Here is a 26,185-nt window from a genome sequence, read left to right on the forward strand (position 1 = left end):
GATGCCTGTGAACTTCATTGACCAGTCAACTTCACCCTGAACACTGGAACAAAACAAAAATCCTTTGTTCCAGTCCAGCAGCATATTTGTTTGAAGCCATTGTATGCTAACCAGACAACAAACAATGACTTCTCAATAATGCTTTGCTAAATATTAAGTGTTATACCAAAAAATATTCATGTTATGTTTAACAGTGCTATCAAATAAAATGCCTTCAAGGACTGTTTCACTGAGGTCAATGGACCTGACTCAGATTTGTTGAAGGGTTTGTATGTTTAAAAACTGGATTGGTTTTTTTCCCCAAAGTGTCTTTCTTTACTGGATTAATTAATATTAACAATACCCCAAACATCTTGTCTCAAATATTGAATTTATCTTATTTCATGCCAACGCAAAAGAGACTAGGGGCCATGTTTTTCATATTCTCTGCAAAAATTAGGAGAGCTCAGCCCACATATTCATTCATCTCACTTGCACTTGTTTGATATTTCATGACAGTCACCGTTTTCTATCTGCGCATCTCCTTCACTTGCTCATCCAGTCAGGTCAGTGCCAATTTCAAAGAGAAAAAATGTAGACCTCCAAGGAGGCCTTGCAGGCCCTGTGCCTGCTACAGATACAACTGTGCACATTGTTATCAGCTTAAAATTAAATCTGACCAAACCATGAATTTGTATACAGCACAGCCCCAGGATCAAAGTGTTCCAATACACCAAGATCTTTGTTGCCCTACAAGTATCCTGAACCTAGAATATGGGTGAGAACCTTTTTCTGGCTGGACTAAATGGGCAACAATCTTAAATTCTCCAGAAAACCCATTAATAATTTCTCAGGAGCAAGTTAACTGCTTTGAGGCTTCTGCTTCTCAGGGATGGGGAGCCTTTCACTGCACGCCCCAGGTTTCTGGAAAGGGGAAAATGTATAGGCTGAACTCAGTTGAGTTCTGGGCAAAATGCAAAGTCAGATTACCATAGAATCACAGAATGGATTGGATTGGAAAGGATCTATAAGATCACCTATTTCTAGCCCCCCACCAGGGCAGGAACACCTTCCATTAGACCAGGTTCTCAGGTCCTCATCCAGCCTCGCCTTGAACACTTCCAGGGCTGAGGCATCCACAACTTCCTGGACAACCTGTTCCAGTGCCCCACTATCCTTACAGTAAAGAATTTCTTCCTAACATGCAATGTAAGTCTCTCCTCACTCAGTTTAAAACAACTTCTCCTTGTCCTACCACTATCTGCCTGTGTAAAGTCGCTCTCCCTCTTTATATATAAGCCCCCTTTAAATACCAAAAGGCTGCAGTGAGGTCAGGCCCAGAGCCTTCTCTTCTGACCAACCTCAGTTCTCTCAGCCTGTTCTCATAGGAGAGGTGCTCCAGACCTCTGATCACCTTTGTGGCCTCCTCTGGAGCACATGTTATTTGCATATAATCCTAGCTATCACTTTTCTTCACAGAAATTACTGGCAGAGAGGCTGTGTGTACCCCCAGAACTGACCCTGAAGTTAAGCCAGCTTGCAGAAATACCGTGCATAATATGTGAGCCATCAAAGAGCTAATGCTTGACTTGGTTTTAGTAGTTCTGTCTCAAAATATTTGGAACAACACTAACTTTCATTTTATGAACAGCTTCAAAATACCCACATTACCAAACTCTGTGGTAATGTGTTTTCCTTTCTGCACTTACTAGTACGCCATAAGCCACAGAGCACTTCTTTCCAAAATACTTCTGTATATAAAGGACCTAGTAAGTACTTGCTTACCTATTTAAGACTGTTTATTCCTGGCTAGAATGAACAAGCCTTACACATAATTCTTGTCATGAAAGAATCTTGAATGAAATCAGTTAATAAAAAGAGCAGCTTGAAATCTAGTTTTAAAAACATAGAACTGTATTGCATTAGATCTATGTTTAATGCTTGTGACACTACAATCCTGCTTTCTGAGTTTAAGTGACTCACTTCTGTTTTCAGATATTCAACAAATACATAAAATAAAGACAAATGGCTAAGTACACAAGGATAACTGCAAAAGTGCCTGCATGTGAAGTAGTTTCAAAACATCCAAAGCAATCAGACAAAAGCATACTGGTCTCAAAATAAACTTACTCATTTATCATTTACTGTACTCATTCGTAATAATAGCCACAAAATTAATATAAATACTGTTCCAGCTTCATCATACTGCCAAGTTCTAGTCTTAAATCCAAGCAAAATGAGAATCATGACCGGGGCTGAAAGAAGAGCAGTGTTTTCAAACTAAAGCCATACAAAGTGTGAAGTGTCACTATACTTTTCAGGACATGATGCAAAGAGCTAACTAGAAACTTGGCTAATTGGAAGTACCTATGCCATATAAATATAAAACAGTGCCTTTCATGGGGCACCACTTAAAAACCATATCTTTTCTACATCAAGAACTCACGAAGAAACTCAACATACAAGACCTCTTGTCTCTACAAACAAGACCAAAGAACTCAAAGTTGTATTACTGCAATTCAGTGTTTCTCACCTTGGCTATCAAACCAGTAAGATTCCAGATGGCACAAAAATGGGACTGTCTGACTCCTGCAAGGTTTAGGCTGGTATTACAAAATCAAAGAATCAGTTAGGTTGGAAAAGACCTCCACAATCATCGAGTCCAACCTAAGCATTCTGGTTTGCTGTGTCCATTGGCTTCAGGTTTCTTCTTGCCAGCCAGCAGTCTTGGCCTTGATCTTCAAAGAAGTTAATGGGCTAAGCCACTGTTACAGTGAGGACTGCATTTTCAAGAAGCTAAGAAAAGCAGTGCTCTGGACAAAACAGAAGGCATGAAATCTGCATGAAGTGTGTCCTTAGCTAGCGGTGGCAAATCACAAAGCATTCTTCTCCAGGAGTCAGAATAAAACCTATTTCTTGTCACATTTAAAAAGGGCTGCGAATTTTCTAACTGGATAAAAATTCCTCACCAACAAAACAACCAACCTCCACCCTAACAGCTTAAAGAGCACTCAAGAGCAGTGGCCCACAGGTATGTTATCCCCTAATGCACCAAGGAAGTTTATTTTCCCTGGAGCTTCAGTATGCAGCTGATGAATGGCTATGGTAAAATTTTTAATGATGTTGAGTGCAGTTTTTTGTTTGTCTAAAAGAGTGAGTTCACACTGTAACCTTTCCCTCTAGATGGAGGAAGACGATGACAGGACAACAAGAAACTAATACAATGTAATGACATAGACTTAATTTTTAAAAGAAAATGTACTAGAACTGTCAAGAGAGCAGTGTGAAATCCTAGAATGCATTGATCAGTAAAAAGCCTTGCTCCTACAACTGTGGATTGAATCTTGCTTGTTTAAGTATGGTAACATTAGCAGAGAAAAGAAAAAAAAAAAAGAGGAAGAAAAAGAGTCATTTTTGACTGCATGGAAAGGACAAGTGGATCAATTTGTCCAGCACTTGTTATTCAACTTCAGCTGGGACAATACAGAGCTGCTTTACCAGTCACCACGACTGCTCCTCCTTGCACACTTATCCATGAGACTATGTAGTTGCCCAGCCCCAGGAGCTAAAAGGTTCAGTAAAGTCTCGCATGTCTCTTTATACTCTGAACACTGTGTTGAACTGAAAACAGGACATTCTAATACACATTTAGAAGAATCACTGCAAGTGACAGGGCAAAAAGTTGAAGAAATGTATCTTCAAACAACAATGTAATACAAGTGAACAATTTGCAACTACTAACTTCAGTATTTTTCTTGTAAGAACTCTCAAATTCTACTGTCTCTAACAACGTGACAACTTGCTATCAAGACTTCACACTTAACATTAAACTTGGCTCTTGGAACCTCTACCAGAATTTCACCTCTTAGTCTGACTATCCCAGTAGACCAGATTCTTCCTAGGCTAATAACTTCACTTCAGCTAAATCAGGTGAAAAATAAAAAGAATAATGTTATTTGCAGTGTCTCTTAATGTGGATGGATGGAATATAGGAGAATAGAGATAGTGATGAAGGTAATCTCACCCCTAAGGGGTTACAGCTGTGTTAATTACCAGGAATTAGGAACAGGCCTGCCCTTAATAGGCCACAGCTAGGTCCAATCAGGATGGTATTGTAAAAGAGTAGGTTGGCTGGTGGAGAAGTCAGTTTGTTGGCTGTACTGTGAGGAAGAAGGAGTCAGTGCTGTGAGGAGCTGCCCATGAGAACTCACCAAGAAGGTATAGAGCTTTTGCAATAAGATAGCAACATCTTAAGCCACAGAGTCTGCAAGTCTTGTGCTTGATAACAACAACATCCTGGGCTGCCTGCCCATTGCAACTTCATCAAGTAGAATAAAACAACAGCAAAGTCTGCATGCCTGGGCATGCTCTTGCCATAGTATCCGTCACATCCCATGAAAAGTGGTGCTATATTTCAGCCCAGGCCTCTGGCTTTGCTCTCAGTCCTACTGCACTGTATCTCCTGCAGCAGCAGTCACCCTGGGCAAGCAGCACAGTCACTAGCCTTCCACTGTGTCTGCAAAAATAGGTTAACCTCATCTCCAGAGTCTTGACTAAACAACCTTTAACTATCAGCATGAAATACAGATTCAGCTCATCATTGCTCATGTTCTGCCCCAGGAAAAATAAAGTACCCCTAACAACAAAAAAGGAAAAATGAAGGTTAGAAATTTTTAATAATACATTTTCCACAATAATTTCAGCCTGAAAAAAAACCATTTTGTTCGTTTTGCTTCAAAACATACTTCCAATACCCACTAGAGCAAACCAAATGTGTATGAAGAGTCTTGAAAATAACAAGAAATAATAATAACAAATCCACGCTAATATGAATTTCTGTTCAACAGCTGCTCAGTGCTTACAAATACAGGTCCTACAGTTGCCAGGGTATTAGTGATGGGCAGATGCTCCAGCCAGGATATTCCTGTCAGGCAGTGCTCCAGCCACAGCACCCTATACTGGCATTTCTGAGTTCACAAATCAAAAGGGTCAACTCCCTCAGGATGATTAGAGAAAAAACCAGGTAAAATGGCAGAAATGACAACAAATAAACCAACAGTCAAAACTCTCATCTCAAATAATGTGAGACTCCTGTCTTCACACAGAGCAATAAGCTTCAGCAAGAAAAAAAAAAAAAAAAAAGGAAAAAGAAAAATAAAAGGGAAATGGCTTCAAGTTGAAAGGAGGTAGGTTTAGATGGGACAGTAGGAAGAAATTATTTACTGTGGGGGTGGCAAGGCACTAGAATAGGTTACATAGAGAAGCTGGGAATTTCCTATCCCTGGAAGTGTTCAAGGCCAGGCTTGGACAGGGCTTTAAGACACCTTATCTAGTGAAATGTGTCCCTGGCCATGGCAGGGGCTGGAACTACATATCTTTAAGGTCCCTTCCAATCTAAACCATTCTGTGACTGAAACTGCCAGAGCTATCAGGCTTTCACACATCAAGTACAGTCTGGATAGCCCAAATAACATTCAGATGCTTCATAACCACCAAAAGACAATTCTGACTGTTAGAAAAACCAAACAAGTTGAAGTTTCCAGTTACCCCTGAGCCATTAAAAAAAAACCTGTCTATCAATAGGACCTCTCTAAATTGGCACAATATACATATATTTCATATTTGGCTTTGTTTTTTCTGTTAAACAACAGACAGCTGAAAGGCATTAGATTTCATTTATCTCAAATACTATAGCAAAGATATGATGGACAAGAGCAAACAATTCTTCACTACATCTTCTTTTGGAATAGGAGCACAAAATTTTCAAGTGTTCAGGGCTGATGTGACTCTTGCTGAAGCCCAACAGGAGGACTGCTATAAATACATATACATGGGTACAATCAAAGCCAACACTGTTGCTGTTCAACAGAGAAGCAAATATAAAAAAATCCTGCCTTTAACAAATTAGACTTCGGCTAAGAAGCATGATTCTTCTGTCAGAAAAAGCGCAGAGAAGAATGAGAAAAACTGAAAAAAGCAAAATAACCCATCAGCAGCAGTACTGCAAATTTGCAGTGCTCCAGCACTTAACACCCTTCTCTAGGCAAATCCCTTAGGCACCAACACCATCACGACAGTGACAGATCCCTTAAAATGGGGAATAGTTGCTCAGTTCTGTTCACTGTGCTTCAAAGCAAAGTAACACACACTGGAGGAATGTTACCATAAATGTTATCATCATGGCTATGAGCAACTTGTCTGTAGTTGCTCCCTAACCCTTACAACCCCAATTATGCAAATAAAAGGACCATAATCTGTGCAACACTTATCTGTCCTTGAACAGAAACTACAGCACTGACTTTTGAGAGATTCCAAACCTCCAGATAGAGTCCTTTTTCTTCAACCATCCTAAATTATATTGCTCTCAGCTTTCATTACTGGAATCTGCTCAGTGCTGCATCTCAAAATTTCAATATGGGCTGCAAAAGCAAATTTTGCTGATATTTCAATGTATTTTATGTTTTAACATTTCTACCACGATTATTGTGTAAAGAGTTGTGTTGTGGGAATATTATATCATTATATATTCATTCACAAAACATCATATAGTGGGAGTAATATACTGCCTTTAAAGATATATTACTTTAAAGTAATGTACTACTGTTAACTTATAATAAATAAAAAATTCTTTGGCCATAATCAGGCCACCTTAAAATGACATTTACTGTTTTGTTTTCACTTTTTTCTTACAGAGTCAAAATTTTTCAGCCATTAAAAATTAAAAGATACTTAGAGTTTGTTTTTCAGCCCTTACTGGAAAGACTATTGACTCTAACAATTCAAGCAAGGATAACAAGGAAGAAAAAAAAGGCAACCAATGAACCAAAAAATTTAAAAACCAAGTAAAACAGCAGTAGAATAAGCACATGATAAACATGAATCTGTCCTTCCCTACTTTTGAAAAAAGAAAAGGAAAAAAAAAGCCTCTAATAAGCTTCTTTTTCTGATTTAAAAAATATTACTTGAAAGGGAGACTGGGAAAGTTAAGAGCATGTCCTGTTGATTGATCACAGAAGGCACATAAGATTTTCTTGCTTACATGTAATCCTTGTTTTAAATCAAACATCACAAGAGCAGCTTTTTCCATGTGAACTCCTTTCACAAGTGGTAAACTCAGTCAGGACCCTCACCCTTATTCCTTTGTAAAAGGGAAGCTCACTTGAATAGTGAAAAGTGGACCCAAACTCTATGGGAGTCCGTGCAAATATTAGCTCCCACCTGGGAGAGCTGCATGCTCACACATTCACTTTCTCCAAGTGCACACTTAGGAAGATGTCCTGAGCTGCAGACTGCATTAAAAGCACACCACAGACACATGATGCTCTGTCTGGGATGCTGCTGAATACCTTCTGTATCATCTATTAGCTGACATATTGTTGGAGAGAAGAAAAATTATGTTTTTCCACTTGTAAGAGGAAGATTCAACACAGAAAATTCTTTCTAAGGAGTAATTGAAGAGAGTACTCACTGCTATCCGCAGGATGGAAGCTTTCACGGAGGTCCATTTGTCCTGTCTGCGATCTATGACAAGAATAAATCCAATTCCAGCATCTCGTAAACTAAGTTTGGAGGAGGAAAGAAGAAAACAGGAAAGTTTAGTTAAAAATACAAATGTAACTCCTGGTTCCCTCAGACAGAAAAGCAGTCAAAAAAGAGTGAAGAAAAAAAAAAAAGTAGCTTGACCTTTTTGTGCAGAACTTTCTTCATATAAATATCTTAAATAAAGATACACTATGCACCATTGCAAAGATGCAGCAGTCCCACAGTGTTTCACAGAGTTTCAAAATGTATTCAAATAATGAATTCTTCTTTTTCACAAAAGATAGTATTTACATTTCTTGCACAGGGATTATTTCAGAAGAAAATGAGACTGATTGATTCTCCACTGTTTGGTGCTGATATGATCCCTTCCTCATGATGTTGTCAGTATAATTTCAGGATCAAAATAAAGTTGTTTTCCTTTCACATCTGCTTTTAACCTTCTGTTTGAATAGTCTTCCTCCTCACTGATACTTAAAACTCCTTAAAACTACAGATCCTTCTGATCATTCCATGACACTTCTCCACGCATCTGAAATTCTCATATGCCTCCAGGCTGTAAACTTCTTCCTAGGTGCATTTTCACATTCACTGAAACAAAAAACCTTACAGCATTTAAACTCTTCAGACCACAGATGAGAACAACGAGCTCAGAGGCACCGCTCTGGAATGGAAACATCTGTGAGAGAGATTCTGCTCAAATCCTGCCATACGGGTGACCTTTCTCTTTTGCCTGTGCTCAGCTGCATGTGCTACCGAGCCCTGACCAAGGGATGTGCTCCTGTTTTGTAATTCCCCATCTAAGCCAATTGTGCAATGCCAGCAGCAGCCCTTGCCAGCCAATCGCAATCAAAATGGAAACAGCAGGCAAATGCAAGGCAGACTGGCTCAGATTTATTGTTTTCTCATACATTTGCTCCTTTTTCAGTATATGCTGTATTTTTACACCTGGTGATTTATTGCCTGCTGTGGCACTTTATGACCTTTAGAAATACTGTGCATCAATTAGTTATGGTAATATCTCAAAAGAAAAAATAAAAATCAACACAATAGAATGTCAGGATTCTTTATTCAAGATTGCTGAATCATGGAAATACCAGCTTTTCTTTATAAGATTGTGTCAGCAGCATAATGATAAGAGGATGTTTAGGAGGGTGAAGAACACAGGTACCCAGATGTGTCATCTTAAGCTGCTCTTCAAAATTACAGATTTAAACAGGACTCACAGTTTATTGCCTCTCTTTTACAAAATGCAGCATCTCTCAAATTTACAGACATACTCTTTAGTGGCAAACATGAATAACCATTAGAAATGCAAAGGAACCCTTGCTTTCTTTCAGAAGAAGCTAAGCAGTCCTTTCAGCACAGCAGAATGTTAGAAGTGATCCTCACTGCCCACATTCAGTGCACATTACTTAACTCTTGCCTCTGGGTTAGGACAACACTGATAAACAACATCTGAGCACTCGCCTTGTAAGCCTCACTACCCTTGCAGACAAACAGGGCTTTATATTAGCAATATGCTTCCCACTACAGTAAATTTCCATGATTTACTAAACTTTCCTCTCTTCTTTTCCTTTATTTAAAGGGCAAGTGGAGGAGAGAGATTCAGATTGATTTTAGCCTCTTCCTGTTCCCCGCTTAAAGGTCTCACAATTTTAACCTTTAGCGACTGAGCAAAATAAAATTATAACAGCAACCATGTGCCACAACAATGAAACAGCAAAATAAACTCCTCACTTACACAGCCTTAATGTGGATCAATGGAGTGGAAAAGGTGCTACAGCTGTCCCCACAGGAGTCAGTGTGGATTTTGAGTGTATTAAGACTCATAAAGAGTCTATTTTCCCTGCCCAGTAGAAGTTCCCAGGAGCCCTGAAATCCCTCCATACTTCCTCAGAGGAAGCATAATCACAGAGTACCTAAATGCAACATCTGTATAATACTTCAAGAAAATACTTATATTTCAGTGCAATATGAATAAAATTAAAGCCTCTGAAAGAGCATCAATAGAATTTTTCTCTAGGAGCACACGAAAATACAGGCTCAGCTGGGATCCCAGAAATTATCTGCATGGCAGCTCCACACAGTTAATCACCTGCCTCAACACCTGACAATAAGCAGAGCTTAATATCATTATCCTAGAAAAATAAAAAGACAAGGCTTACTTATGTGGAAGAATTAACAAAGAAAAGCGCATCTCTAAGATAGCCCAAAAGATGTCTTCAGCCAACCTTCTTTTTCCACTGGATCAAATATGTTGTGTGCTTGCATGAAGCAGCAAGCTCAGACATAAAAAGCCAGGATTCCCCACTGCTGCCCAGAAGAGACTCGGTGGCAAAGTCTTGAGCATCTGACTTCAAACTGTTAACACTCCATTAATATAGACCGGTGGGGGAAAAAAAAAATAAATTACATGCCCTGTTCCAAATCAATCAGGGTGGGAAAAGTATTTGTTATCTTGACAACAGTGCCTTGCTGCAAAGGCCTGGCTCTGGAGTCTGGGATCCAGCTCCAGCAAGTCACAGGCAGGAAGCAACAAACCAAACTAAGACATTGTGTACAACAAAGTTGAGAACATTACAAAGAGAACAAAGTCATGCATTCAAGAAAAGTAAATATTGAAAACAGGTCTGTTTGCCAATGTACCCTTGCTCTACTGACCTCTCCTTGCTGCCAGACACGCACCTGCATATGGGGATGCAAGACACCTTGCAATACCCTCCTCCTTTCTAGGGCATAGGGGAATGGTGTTTTGGGAACAAGCACACACTCAATTTTCCTTTGGCTCCTGATTTAACTGTGAGTGCCAGCTGTCCCTCTTTCCCTCAGACATATTTATTACGTTTTATCCAGACACTGATTTTCCCCTATCCCTCCATGTGCTTGAGAGGAATGCATTTTGTTTTGTGCTCAGTGTCTCAGCAGAAGCATGCTCTGATAGGCACAGCTCATCAAAAGCTCATCAAGCTTTTTTCCCTGCCTTAGTCCAGCTGCACGGTACTCATCAGCTTAGCTCACATCTTCTCATGCCTCTGCATCACTTTCCAATAAACTTGTCTCCACCACCGACACTTGTCTCTCCCATTCATCGCTCCTTGTCCCAAGAGCAGTTCAAAAAGTTTTTTTTTCTTTTTAAGTTTAGACTGTCAGGATGAATGACATCAGTTCTCACCCCTTCCTGAATATCACAGTCCCTTCATCCTCCAACTGTATGCTATGTCCCACTCCATCTCCCAGCATCTTTCCTTGGTGGACACTTCCCTCAGCTGTGCTCCTGCCTGTGGAGTCCAGCAGCTTGTCTGCACTGCCTGCTGCTCAAGAGGCGGCATCCACACCCCATGCCACAGCCTTCCTGCTCTCAGCCCTGGCAGCAGACCTGGCTCTAGAGCAGACGATCCTGTAACCATAGAGAGGCTCCTGCTCAGCCCCAGGATGAAGCAGGACACATTTGGAAACAGGCTTGAGTAGTTACTTAGCATCTGTGGCCTGGGATTTAGGCAGATTTTTCTCAAGGTACTTTCTTGACACAAAAGCCATCATTCTTCTGAGTATCAAGTCTGAGTCCTTGAACAAAGGAAGTAGACACTTGAGCTTCTCAAACAATTGTCTCAATGTTTGAAGAGCATGGTGGATTTTTTTCCTTGGCATCTTAGGAACCACACAGCTATTTTGGCTTACACCATAAAATCAGGTGGCACCTCACAAATGGAAAGAAAATTTGGCAGAGTTGTAAACGACCAGAAAGCAATGCTTGCAGTGAGAAATATTAGAAAACCTTAGCAGAAGCACCTGTCTATTCAGGCTTCTTAACATTTCCCATATGACCTTTGTTTCTTTAATGTATTAACTTGTATCCGGTGTACTTTCTGAAACATAATTTATATAAACTTCTAATTCAAATTTAGTATTTCCTTCCTTTGTTTCTCTCCTAATACATGCACAAAAACCCCTACACCAAAACAAAAAACCCAAAACATCATGGGATAAGCACTGTTCTTCTGTTTATTCACCAGAACAAAGAACAGAACATTTTTAGAAAGGCAGGGAACCTTTCTAAAACATCCCTGCTTCTGCAGGAAATGTGTCCAGCAAACCCACAAAGCCCAGGTTAGAAAGGTAGAAAGTGGAGGAAGAGGAGCAGGGCCACAGAGGATGGGAGAAATGCAGCAGAGGGTAGACTTTCTGCTCAGGCCCCCTCCCCATGCCTTGGGAAGCCAGTGTAAAACCATTAGGAGGAGATGACAGTGAGGTTGAAATACCTGCACAACAAGCAGCCAGTTTTCCATGCAGAGCAGGAACTGAATTTTCCACTTAGTGACTCCTCAGTTTAGATTATGGGGACATCTCCTCTTTGTCTTGTTTGCAAGACTTATTAGCTCATGCACTTGGGGGAAAGGGTGGGAAAGCTTATAGTACATAGGACTGTGGAAAGAAACTTCCCTCTGGGGTATGTGGAAGAAATTACATAAACATCCTCTGAAAGATCTTGCATTTCTCCAAGGTATGGGTGGTGACAACTGCTACACAATTTCCCACTGCTTCTACACTGCTGTATGAAAGCAGTTAGTATACATTGATCTCTGCCACAAATGAAACAAAGCAAATATTTGGGTTCATCCCAGAGACTTGAAAGTATCAAACCTCTGTATGTTTGAAATTCTGTACAGCATTTTAGGTTACGTAAGTCCACTTATTTAAAACCGAAATTCAGTCTTAGAGCTTTATTACTAAACAGTTGGTCTGCATGACAGTCAGGACTGTTCCCTACCTCAACTACCTCAGCATACAAATGGACTACAAATTCTTGCTCTCAAGGGCTGAACAGCTATTTCCATAGTAGGACTTCAATAATATTTCATGGAGAATTACTTCATTGAACAGAGCACCAAGGCAATGTCTGCAGCAATCTGTATCATAAGCAGAACTCTGGTACAACCCTATCCTAAAGCTTCCTCACTCTCAGCATAGTGACATGCACACACTGCTTCAAAAGATGTGAGGTCTGGGGCACCTCACAAATTCTAGTCTTTTTTGGCATACAACTGTAAACCTATGTAAGAAGGACTTGGAATTGGCTCACCCACTCCTCACTGGTCACTTAGCTTAGGAACACGCCATTGGAAATCAGATACTCAATGAGCAAGGCTGCTGTTTTCCAAGAGAAACTGCATTCTACATTTGCAGAGGCAAGACACTTCAAACTGACTGAACCTGAGCCACCTCAAAGACTACTTCTCCATCTCTCCTGTTGCTGCTAAGAATGATTTCTTGGGGAGTGAAGGGGAGACAAGAATTCTTTCATAATCATCAGTGTTTCACACACTAAAAAAATGAAACCATGAATGCCCCAGCAATTAATGGAAGCAGAGAAGAGCCACCTCCTTAATGGCCTTTATAAGATCTAGGAGACAGTCAAATAATATAGTGAAGAATGTGGTATTAATGGCATTAAAAAATCAAGATAAAAATCTCCAGTACAGCAACTTGCAAAGGAAAATAAGCCAGCTAAGCCCTGTGGTGACATTTCACTGTACCACTTGTATGGTGGTTTGCCAGCAAGGAAAAGAGCAGTAACAATTCACCTGGCAGAGCCTTGCTGCACATCTCCTCTGCTCCTGCCCCTTGTGCAGGGTAACCCATACTACTTCAATTTGATCATTAGCTACATCCTAGAGGATGCAGTGTTTCCTAGAGCAGAAGAATTTAATGGATTATGAACCTGACACAAAAAAAAAAAAAAAAAAATTCAGCTGTAACATTATACAAAATGTAGCACCCAGACACTAAACCAGCTAAACCATAATTAGATCTAGAGCAGTTTCATTTTCTTACAATTCTTGATTGCTCATTATTGTAAAGCTTGCTTTGTTTCAGAACTGGCCAATTCATCCACTTAATTCCAAAAGAAATCCACCTGCTGGGTATTTTTTAAAAGGCTCAAAAAATGTATAATATTTGGCATGTACCCTTAATTTTAAAATGTTTAAAAGCTGCTTAATAATGTTAAAGTGTCTTTTACTCATGTGGTCTTTAAATATTTTTATCTTATGACAGCTTCTTTCTCACAATCCAAAGTAAAACTAAATTTAGGGAATTAACATTTTAAAACAGCATCTCTAAGGAAAAGAAAGCAGACTTGTGCTTTCTTAAGTAAATGATGAAAATAGGTTGATATACATCATACTCCTCAAAGCATCAGTTTGAAAGCCTCAGATATTGCAGGATTTTATAGTCCAAAGTACCCAGCCTTACTGCAGAAGGTTCCTGATTAAAACAATTTAGAGATAGCAGGAACTGAAAAAGATCTACAAACCAGACATATGAGCTCTTACTTTGAACGTCCTTGTTTCAATTGCAAAGCAAGCCTGTAGGTTTTAACACTGTATCTAAGCTGAATGCTGCTTTGTAAGCCTGCTGCTATTCCAGATCTTACTTAATGAGTTTTCTAAAAACCTGCACTTAAATTAGCATTTAAAAGCATTTAACTGAAGAATACCCTAGCAAATAAAGTTATAATCCTTTAGAATGTGTTACAAATGTAACATTTTATAAAGTTACATAATGTTACAAATTATATTCCAAACTTGCAATGTATCATTTCTGACACTCATTAAATTATATCATATGTAATCACAAAGTAATTACAGCCCTAACACAAGTTGGAAGTGTTCTGAAGATTTTACTAGACAGTAAAACCTTCCCATTAACTACACTTGCTCTAAATTAGCAAACTTCAGAATTATATTTTCTATTTTTTTCAACAGAAAAGTTGAGACTTGCATTGTAATTGAGCTAAGAAACCATATTCCAAGAAAATAAATAGAATGAAAACGTATTTCCAAAAGATGGCTGCATGTACAACTGCATGTTGCTGTCACGGCATTCAGTCCCTTAGACAGAAAATAGCAGTCATACATCTGCCACAGATGAAGATGTATGACTAACTGAGGTCAAGTATACTGAACAAACCTGAGGACAGAATTGTCCCTAACCAAGGCAGCATTTATGAGCACTGAGATGAAGCTCTTTGGCTACCTAGCAGACCTCCTGAGCCCCTAAAGCAAACTGGCATGACATTTTGGCTCCCACTCAAACAGTGACAAAACTGACATCTTGTGGTGAAACTCATTTGTGACATCTCAGTTCAGATTCCTACAAGAATCACTTTCAGCTGAGGTGTATATCTAGTTTATCAGTAATCAGTTCTTATTCCAGCAATATTTATGAGAAAAACCAGAAATCACAGATGCACTCTATTTATGGTACATGGCACAGCATATGGGGCAAAAATAGGAATGCAGTGATTAACAACTTCATACATTAATTCTATCATTTCAGACAGAATTAATATAGTTTTGGGATCAGTTTTTGTAACCTCTACCTCTTCAGCTGAAAACACTGAAGAAGTCAGCTAGTGGAGAAGTGCTGGAAGGACATGTTCATCTCTTCTGTCTCATTGAAAAATTATCCAAAGCAGACCCAAGGAACAGGCTCACCTCAAACTTCCTGAGGTGCTGAATTTAAAGCTGGTGCATGGTGGTGTGGAAGTTGCTGCACTGCACCTGTCTTTCCATACCCTCATCTCTGGAGTCAGAGAAAAAGCTTGCCAGATACTCCTTACTGTATTTAACCAGTGAGCAACTTGTACTGCATTTCAACACAAAAGAAGGCTCTTGATGTAGATTACTGAGTCCTGTCATAGTCAGCTCAACGAACTGCAACTGTGGAAGGCAAAACCCACGCAGCTCAAACTAAGGCTGGCCACTGTTCATGAAGCAATGTAGGAAAGACAAGGAATTCCAGCAGAAGAAATTTAAAATAAACCAGCCAGAAGTGCTGTTATACAAGTGCAGCCTCTAGTGGCCTGTCCAAAACCACTGAATGTCAAGTAAAAATTATCTTTTAAGCTCTCGGCACTAACAGCATCATTTCACTCAACACAGCTGATGCTCCATAGCATCAGCACAACCTGACACTCCATAGCAGCAGCACAACCTGCAAGCAAGAGGGCCCCATTTCTTATTGATGCTGATGCTTCAAATCTGATTTTGAAAATAAAAACATTTCCCCTCCACCCCCTAAAAAACAACATACTATTCTACAATCTATTAATTCTCTACTGAATTAATTCTCTACTGAAATTCTGTGAATAGATATATTTTTAAATGCACATTAAAAACCCCAAAGCATTTACACCATCTCTTTATTCTGGTTTTGGTAGTTACTGCATTCCCTTCACAGAAACAGATGAAGCTGCTCAGGAAATTAAGAAAATCTGAGCTGTGTTGGAGCTGAACCTGTAAACCTTCATCATTAGACAAGGTTCAGATAAACAGGAAATTAAGAAAATCTGAGCTTCTGTGTTGGAGCTGAACCTGTAAACCTTCATCATTAGACAAGGTTCAGATAAGAAATTTGATGCATTTCCCTGCCTCAACTATGTACCTTTTTTTTTTTTTCTTATTTCTCTGCATTCCAGCTAACTCTCCCTAAATCTTATCCAGGGTACCACTGATGAAAACCTACTCTCTTTCCTTTCCTATTATGCTTACTTTTGGTCTCAGCTGTTATTAGTTCATGCCCCAGGCATTTCTAAAAACATACTGTATTGCAATTTTCTGAGGGCTGGGCAACAATCAGATAACCAAAATTGCACTTTACGATCTCTCAGCAAGTGGGCAAAGAAGAATTTAGATGAATGTTGGGTTGTGAGGTGGCATAAATAAAGATCATCATAGGCAAGTGATTAAAATTTGCTCATAAAGCAGAAGAGATGAACAGAATCATACAGCCAGGCAGAGTGACACCATGAAAATGCATGCCTTTTGTCACTTTATAAGCATAGGCAAGAATAATTACACATGATGTTATGTCAGTGACAAGAGATCTTAAAAGCCAGATAAACAGGAGAAAAATAATGAGAGCAACTTCAAAGAGCTTTGTCTAAGGGGCTGTTAACAACTCAAAACTTCAGAACGATTGTAGGTCAGACAGCCACAAGTGGTTATGTGGTTATGTGCAGCCCTATGCCTGTTCTGAAAACTCCTTGGTCACCACTGGACTGTGATGACAAGAGCTCACTGCACTGCCAGCAGACCAAGACCACACATGGAAGATGGGCCACTGCCAGAGATGTCCCAGCAACAAGGCAAATGCTAACTCACTGACCTACAGGAGAGCAAATGCTAACTCACTGACCAAAAGCACTGCCCTCCAGCCTTGGTCCCAAAAGCAACCAGCAGTCTTTACCCTGCACAGAACTAGGTCTCTTGAAATACTGAGATACAAATCCCAACATATTTACATGAGGGAATTCTGTCTTAAGCACTGCTGTGTTCCTTGGCCAAATGGACAGCACTGGTACACACCTTATTTATTTTAAAATATTTATGCCAATTTATATAACATCCAAGTCACACTTCTTTTATCTCCCCACTCAGATTCAGAGATATGGGCATGAGTATCTTCCTTGATTGGTCCCTGTATCTGCTCTTTATCTCCTGTGCTCCTTTAGGTCCTCAAATCAGCCTCTCTTCCACTTTCAGCAATTCCTCCTTAACCATGACTGATTGGAAGACAGTAATGCTGGCTATCTTCTAGTATATATGCTGACCTTCTTTCTGCTCCAAAAAGCTTATGCTGTTGTGGGGGAGCTGAGGGAATGCAGCCAGGGTTAAAAATAACAACTAAAGTATCCAGGCATCATCATCTGCCTGGGCCTGGACATCTGCGTGTACCACATGCACTCATCACCTTCCCATGGTACCAATTAGCCTTTTTTATGATTCATAGAATGACTTGGGTTGAAAGGGACCTTAAAGATCATCTAGTTCTGACTGCCCAGAATTTCACAAGCTTAGTCCCATCAAGGAACTAAAATCAGAGCAACCTTAATGCATTTTTGAATATAAAAGAAAAATTAATTTAACAAGTTGTTGCTTAGCACATCCTCTTTTAGTGTGTGAAATTAAGTAAAATAAGAGTTTTTAAGTAAGAGTTATAATTTTCTAAATGGAAAACACAGTGTGATTTCTTCAGGTCATGCAGAGCTGCTTTTAGAAGGACTGTTCGAAGAAAGACAACAACTTTGAGGACTCATTTAGACTTAACTACAGATGGCTGAAGTAGGTCACATTATCCTGGAGGGACAATTAAGGATAAATAGGTCAATAAAGGCAAAAGGGCTCTATGTCAGTTTAAGCTTAAGTAAATTGAGCAACAGAAACCCCGTGTGGCCCTCATTTTAGAACTATTAAGTCCAACTCCCTAAAACATTTTTCTACCTATTCAGAACTGCAATATTGGAAATATACATATTTCCAGGACACTGCAAAAACCACTAATGCACAAAGTATTACAACAACCTTACAGGGAATGCTGCACAATTTATCTTACAACACCCATTACACTTAAATAGGGTGTTAAATTCTCTGAATTTAATACTGGACTAATAAAAACCCCTGTGTGACAGTCCAGGATTTTAGTAATGAACATTTACAATTTTACAGTGTGTACTTTACTTTGTCTTATTAGCAGACTAAATTTACCACTGGATGGTGCGTGTCATACATACTACCCAAATCCTTTAAACCCTAAAGGTGTAAATGGGATTTAAAGACTGGAAAGGCTTTACCTGTACAGGGCTAGGCTTTAAAACAAGTTTAGGGCACTTATAAGGTGGACATTGAAACAAGTGTGAATATTTTTAAACCCAGTAAAAATTCAGACTCTGAGTAACAATTTGGGCTCTGATCTTAATCTTGTGAGGGTGTGTGTCTGACACAAAAGCTTTGGGCTACCACTTAAATTTAAGATAGAGTGCTCTTACTTCAAATCTAAGACCTTACATTCCCTGTCTGCTTACAGCAACATATGGTATTTACAACTGTTTGGCAGCTGTGCTCTGAGAAAGGAAGGGTACACACAGCGTGACAGATTTTGCTGGAAGTCCTGGGATATTCTCACTGACAAATTTGGGGGGCTGCCAAGGTAACAGCAGGGTACAGGTTCCATATCTTCAGCCTGGATTGTAATCCAACAAAGAGAGGAGCACGGAAATTAAGCACAGCTGACAGAAATAAACTCTGAAGCTGCAAAGCTGTTGCTCAGCACGTCAGTATGAACTGTCAGGGCAGCTGGTTTTTGGCACTTCTTTCCCATTATGTGGTGATGCTCATCCCTGGCACTCCATAAAAACAAAACTCAACTCTTAGCTGGTGGTGGGCTGCCCATTCAGTTTGCAGAAAAATGAGCAAACACAGGTAGTACCCTCTGACACTGGCTCTTTGCAAGGTCTGCTGGACCCTGACAAACTTACAGGCTCAAAACACAGCATTACCCCAACACTGCTGCCTCTGCTTTCAGAGCACAGTGGTGGATGTATGCCAAGGAGACTGGCCAGGCCCAAGCTGTGTGAGCCCTGAGCTCTCCTGTGTCCCTGACACCGAGGTTTGCTAGCTCCAGCAACACCCATGCCATGCTGCTGCCAGTCCTTCTGGTCCCTACTAACTCCACCTCAACATGCTTTGCTGTGCCCACACAGATCTGAACCCACTGAAAGCCTTAGCACACACATTTCTCTTTCAGTTTTCCAGTGTTATCCCAAACAATGGGAAGCTGGTATAATGAACAAGCAACCCTTAGCAAACCCTAACTACCGAGCTTTGGAACTGTTGGACATCAACATTTTCGGACGTCATCTTGTTCTGTTCCATTACTTGGACAGGATGGCTCCCTAGTTTCCTACACCACAGAGTACCAAAAACAACAGCATTTTTTAGAAGGTTACATGGTGTTCAAGAATTTGTAAACCTTCAGGAATCTCAAAGAAGGGGATGCTCTCCCAGCCGGGAAACTGATGGACACCTTTCAAAACAGGAAACTGCTGAACATGCCAAGTTAACCTGAGTTATGCTCAAGATCATGCAGTAGGACAGGACAGCATTACAAAGAGAAGCTGTACAAGGCTCTGTCAGAATACAAGGAAAAAGGGCCCATGTATCATGCTTAATCAGCAGCATGGGACTCAAACAGGCCATCAAAAACCATTCTGAATTTTCTAATCTACACTACTTATTTCTCCTGAAAGGGACCTTGTGTTTAAGACTCAGCTTTGCACTTTTAAAATATTAACTTTCCAATCTCTTGTAGCCACAAGAATCCCAGCTTGCTTTCTTTGTTCAAAGATGAGCCTATATGAGCAGGAAAGAAAAGCATTAAAACTATACTCCTCTGTTCTCATAAACAGCAGATTGTTTTCTAATTGCAGTAGAAACTGCTAATTAACCAGAAGCAAAACCATATGTTGAAGAATACTGTGTAGTTAAGTTTTTTTAACCACTGCAATTATATATTAATTTCTTTTGGAGCAAGTTCTCATGCTACTACCCATATTTGGTAAATTCATATTCCAACAATGTGTATACACTTAAGCAAATAAAATACATTTCAAGAAACAGCTGTGATGAAGAGAAATTAATTATGGATAACACCTGCCTTCAAGGTACACTGCAAGTCTTAGAAGCCAATTTACCAGGATCAATAGAAAAATGCAAAAAAACCCAGCTTTAAAAACACAGAACACTGAATGCCCTGAAATACAATATTCTTCCTTCAGCCTCAGTACATGTGGGATGTAAAAGGTACATTGCACAGCTGCCTCTCCCACTATGCAGTAAGAATGATGGTGTTTGGAGGTAATTTGGCTTTTACTCAGCTAAGAGAGAAGACAACCTTGATCTGCAGGGCCTTTTTTTCCTACCAAGCTCAGACGTCATCCCCAAAGGACTCACAGAGAGACGTAACAGGAGACTTTCTCTGCAGAAAGAGAATCAGACCAACTACATGGACATTATAAAATCTCCAAATATCCCAAAGGGATGCAAGACATGGCTGACCTCCACTGAAATACAATTGAATTTAAAGTTGTCACCTCTTACAGACACTTTATCTAGAGATATTACTGTATTCTACAACTCCATTGATAGGAACTATTCATTCACGTGGATCAATATTTATATGTTAACTATTTGTACCAATTCAGCATTTCACTTAAGCTACTCTTCCTAGAAAGTACTGCCTTATGTACTGCCATGGATTCTCCTACTTGAGTAGCCTATGTATCTTTCTAAGACAATTCTCACCTTTCAATAAAACTTTTTCTTATATTTTAATAATAATAATAATAAATTTGCTAAAAGGAAAAACCTGCTTCAGAAGCACTACACAGATACCTTACAACATATAGTTCAATAGCAAAACAGAAGTTATAAAAGCATTATTTGCAATCTTCCACTGTCTATTGTACTCCTCCTCAATCCATTGTTTTTCCTGACAAAGCAGCAATCTTTCTGTACACATGGTACATGACTGTTGTTACACATTATGTCAACAATCTGTACTGAATATTTTGAGATTACTACAAACCTTGTTAGACATCATATTTTATCCAGCCATCTACGGAATGCGAATTTACCTTGCAACATTAACACCCACCTGAAGAATATGGTTCAGCTTTCTGCTTAATGTTATACAGTTGCACCGAGGTTAACTGTGTATCTTTAAACTGAGATGAGGTATTCCCTTTCCACTGTGTCCTTTCTTTACATCCTCACATATCAGGCATTTACACAACTAAGCACATGCTAATAGCTCTACTATTTGCACTATTCCACTCCATTATAATCTAAGCTGATAGCATGCAACTATTAATAGCTCTATTCCTAAATGCAACATACCCCACGAGATATTTATTGTTTCATGATTAAAGTTTACTGTGAAAAAGACAAGAGGAAGTTCACACAGAAAAAACTTGTGAAATCCAGTGTTTAGATAATACAGAACAAGGACACAGTAAGAGGTGACAAGCTCATGTTTATCTATAAAATTAGAAGGAATAAAAAGGTAGGTTGAGAGGCTTCAGTTTTTCCTCTTTCAACAAACTTCTAAGCTAGCCTTCTTTCACTTGGGAAGAGATCTTGAAAACCTGAAGTCACTGCTAAGATTTATTCTACCAGTAAATATACTATTGGGTGAGCTCTGCTGCAGAGGAGAGAAAGATCTTTTCTCATGGGGCTCTTAGTAGCTCCTTACTGTCACCCCATGAAATACATTTTCCCTTAACATGTGACACCAGGCAGTCGGACAATGTTTGAGCTACTGCTGCCAGCCCCTTGTTGTGATCTTGTAGAGGGCCAAGGAGAACAAGCAGTTTTCTGAGGAACTGAGGTGGCTCCAGTTGTGTCTGAGCTCTGCATTCTGTGCTCTTAGAAAAGTCCATTTCCCCTTAGTCTGTCAGAACAGCCAAAAGGCAAGTTACATATCTGATAAACTGAATGACAGCAACCTAGGAGAGCAGTCCATGCTTAAGAGCTGTGGGCTGCATTTCCATCTTTTCTGTAAATCTGTACTCCTTACACCTCTTTAACCAACTGACAAACTAAAAGCTAACTGCCTCCACTTCCTTTAAAAGCCACTTCCAAAGCACCTGAAACAGTACCTGAGCACTAAGATAGCAGGAAAAATCCTATCTTACACCACCTTTTAAGAGCACTAGAAATATCCCAATTCAAGAAGAACTGCAGCACTGCCCCTTAGGGTTATACATCTATCAATATATGTAAGATATCAATAGCAAAATATCTTTCTCAAGGGGATGTGTGCTGGCATCTGGCTAGTGTCATTTCTGTAGTTTTTTATTCCCATAAACCTGTACAAGGCCTCACAAACACAATTTTACACTATAAGCTTCTGACACTGCTAGAGAAGGTATCAGTCAGGAACATCATAAGTCCTTTGAGATTTTATCGATTCTCAGGCACAAAAAGGTGGCACATTTATCAGTATCTTAACAACAGCATTATTTTTACAAGATTTGAAATTGAACTGTTATCACTTTAAACCTAGAGAACTGTTATATGCACAATAGTGAATACCTTACTCTTAACATCTAGACAGCTGGGCTATCTCCTTTGTTTATAAAGAACAGTCCTCTCTTTCTAAATACTTACGAATTAAAGAAACAAGAAAATCCTAGAAGAAAGCCAGACTTAAGGAGTGACCACTTCTGGCTCAATACTCTGAGAGTAATTGTTGTCAGGTAGGAGCGAATGACAGAAAAACCTTCAGAAAATCTGCTCCTGTCAAAGTGGTGCTCTGGGATGCACTCAGTGCTCCCCCACTGCACCAGATGCTGTTTGCTCTGATCAGAATTTCTCACATGAACCCCACTATGTGCAGAAGTTTAGTGGGCCACCATGAAATGCACCACCAAGGACTTTCAAAAGGAGTAGCAGATGTGAATTCAGAACATAATTATTTGCAGAAACAGTATCCAAGATACGATCAAGGGATGCTTAGCACCATGCAGTTTAACCACCACCAGCATAAACAAAGAAAACACAAAAGCTGGCAGTGAGCTTCAGAGTTTCATTCCCTGACAAAGCAGGGATTAAGAAGTACAACCAGGCGGGGCTGGTTACATCAAGTACAACTTCATGAAACTTCATGAAACTTCAACTCCATCTCCTACTTCAGATCCTTGCCAAGGACATCAGAAAACATACATACATACAGTTCCCTGGGGAAATCTGTCTCCAGATAAAACATCAGCCAGTAAACACCTCTCCTTGAGCCAAATAATCCAAGCACTTTCTTAACCACTCAGGAGCCTACCTGCCAAAATGTAACAACCCAAGGTAAATAGAAGAGCGCTGTGGGAGACTGAGCTGGAAGTCCTGCTTAGGGTGAGACAAAAAACATGCACAGCTTTGCTTCATTGATGCATTCAGTACTGTCATCACAGAAATAGGCTGGTCAAGCACTATTACTGTTGTTTAATTCACGCTGGCTATTCCCCATCACCTCCTTCTTTTATGTGCCCAAAAGTGTGCTTTAAGAGGACTCACTCCATAATTTTTTCACAGATCAAAGTGAGGTTACCTCTAATCTCCAAACCTTTCAAGGATTATAAAGAGCAACCTGACTATGACACTGGTCAGTGTCCTCACCACTCTCAAAGCAGCTCATCTTATCCCAAACTCTAGATTTGGGTCAAGATTTCTCAAGAGATGCTTGATTTTGTCTCAGCCATTGCTTGTCATTCTCCTTCTTGAACTCTCTTTCTGTACACAGAGGCCTGTGAGTGTCAGAGAAGACTGCATTCTCCTTCTTGAACTCAAGTGTTTCAGCCTCATCTTTATTGGCTGCTACTAATTTGCCCAAGTCCATTCAGCAGAGGTTCCCGTTTTCCTTGTTTATTCCTGTACTGCTAAAGCACCGGAAGTTTTTTCAAGGGGTCCTTGGTGTCCCTTTTTTCTTGTCCCTCAGCTCCAGGTGTGCTTTGATTTTTTCTGACGCCATCCTGACATGTGTGGACAATGTATCTACATTTTTCCTTTGTAGCCTGTCCCTGCTTTCACCTCCTGTATGCTGCCTTTGTATCGCAGCTCAGTCACAAGTTCATTTTCAGACAGTGGGGTCAGCCTCCTGTTACGTCCATTCACGTTCCAGGACGTGCCATTCTTGTACTTGGAGAATGCTGTCCTTCAAAACTTGGCAGCCTTCTGCAGCAGATTTACTCTTCAGAGCTGCCTTCCTTTGTATTCCACCTACCAGTTCCCTGAATAAGCCCAAAATTAGCTCACTTGAATTCTAGGGTATGCACTTTATTCTGCTACTTGCCTTACTTACCTCCATCAAGATTTTGAGCCCACTGTTAATGATTTCATTCATTAACAGACTATCAAAAATCATGGTATTTCTTGGACAGCCCATTGGTTAGACTATTGTGCCCTCTAAGAGAGTAAGAATTAATCCCTGGGCCTGCTTTGCACCATCAGGCAAAGCTCTGGGAGTCTGCAGACACGATACATTCAGCTAAGCCAGGGAAACTGCTCAAGTGGTGAGGACAAACCTCTGTATGCAGATACAGAGTGTTCCCTCACTGAGTAATATCCTGAGCAACACCCAGGAATTAGCATGCTCTGCCAAAATTATACATGTGCTCAATTAAAACTCTGAATATTGCATTCTAAGATACAGTGAAGACACAGAAGGATAATGTCCATCGTGTAAATCCATACATACCAGGAAGTAATTTTCTGATGAAATAGAAAATAGAAGCATGTAATTTTTCTAACAACTACCTTAGACAGCTGTCACCAACCAACACTTACTGACACTGCACCATAAGCTTAATTTTCCTTTTCTTTAATTAAATACCAAGCTTGACTTTTACACCACATGTAAGGGATCAAATACGGAAAGTCCCTTAGCAGATAAAAGGCTATTTTCTTCCAGACAGGTGCTCACCTTGGAATGCTTGTCAGGTAGGTCAGGACATTCTGAAACTCTTTTTCAGGAATCTCACTGAAAGCTGGATAGTCTGGAAAGGTGATAACAGGGCAGCCATCTCCCCCTCTTCCACCTACAAAAGAAGCAGCAAATGTGTTTATATGCAAGTCTCTTTACCTAGACTGAAATTTCCCAGTAATAAAACAACTGCATTTTTTCTGTCTCTTTTTTTTTTCTTTCTTTTTTTCTTCAGGGCTCATGTGTGGACAGTTTACTCTGAGCAGTCTCTCTCTTCTTCAGTGCTTAGGAAGTTTTATAGAAAGGAATTTTTTACATCCCATTCACCACATGATATTTTTTCTGGACCAATGTGAGCAGTACTGACACCAGATGGCAGTGCATCTTCTGATAAACATCAACTGCATCTAAGTAGAAGCAATTCGGAGAAAGAAAGCAACTAATTTAGAAACAAAATTGTTAATTCAGAATTAAGTAGGTGAATCTCCATCTTGAACTGAACTCAACCCTCTCACCAGTTGGAACTCATTCATGCAACACCCCCTACCCTGCTCAGTTGCTGCTTTGCTTCCAGGTTGGTGAAAGAGAAGGGGCAGAACGTTAAAAGAAATGGGCGTAGGTGTTTCAGATGAGATTTCCCATTCCCAGATTTTGTACAGAAGGTGAAGCAGAGCTGAACACCTACACTGCAGTAGAGCTGCTGATGAGCTAGGTACCATTATGTGCGTCTCTCCTGGCATTTGCACCACTGGGTACAATTCACAGACACAATGCTTCTTCATGCACTTCACACACATTCTTATATGCAAAATGTAATAATTTCTTTTTAAAGGCATTATTAGTGTTTCATGTCTTTAGCAAGTGTATATTCATAAAGACAGGTAGGACAAGGGGCTTGCTGAGCCCTAGCAATTGCATGAAGTTAATTGCTCTGGGGTGACAGGAACACACTGTTGGGAAGTTATCTTTACAGGAGAAGAAAAACAACAAAAAAATTACTGTTACAAAATAACAAGGATATTTTTTCCAGCCTTGAAATCCGGTAACTGTGCAGAAACCAGTATTAACAGCACCAATTATGAGAGCAACAGTGACTTGTGAAGATTATTACCCACTTCCAGTCCCTTTGAGTCTAACCTCACAGGAAAAACAAGAGAAATATTTGACCTCAGATTCATTTGATAAAAGAAATCACAACTTCCCTCCAAACCACATGTAATTAGAACAGCTGAAATAGTATCTTTATGTTAATTTGTGGTGAATCTGATTTCTGTTTACCAGCTTACAGGCATGGTGCTGTCACTGAAGCTCTTGGAATCAAAATACATGAAAAAAATAATGTGCTTTGGATACA

General features: G+C 39.8%; 1 protein-coding gene across 6 annotated transcripts in view; it reads right to left on the minus strand.

Annotated features, from left to right (window-relative positions):
* Positions 1–26,185, minus strand: part of MCF2L (MCF.2 cell line derived transforming sequence like) — a 122,996-nt gene that overhangs the window by 33,057 nt on the left and 63,754 nt on the right. For 3 of the 6 annotated variants that reach the window (XM_041472395.1, XM_041472394.1, XM_041472399.1), the window contains 2 exons: positions 24,832–24,946; positions 7,448–7,538 (listed from right to left, as the gene is read on the minus strand). In XM_041472395.1, coding sequence (XP_041328329.1) covers positions 7,448–7,538; positions 24,832–24,946 — 206 coding nt within the window. Of the gene's footprint in view, positions 1–7,447; positions 7,539–7,662; positions 8,264–9,686; positions 9,899–24,831; positions 24,947–26,185 lie in introns of those variants that run through there. The other 3 variants (XM_041472397.1, XM_041472396.1, XM_041472398.1) reach the window with 3 other exon arrangements.

This window comes from Pyrgilauda ruficollis, unplaced genomic scaffold, assembly GCF_017590135.1.
Source record: "Pyrgilauda ruficollis isolate IOZ18807 unplaced genomic scaffold, ASM1759013v1 scaffold29, whole genome shotgun sequence".
In the NCBI taxonomy this organism is placed as follows: domain Eukaryota; kingdom Metazoa; phylum Chordata; class Aves; order Passeriformes; family Passeridae; genus Pyrgilauda; species Pyrgilauda ruficollis.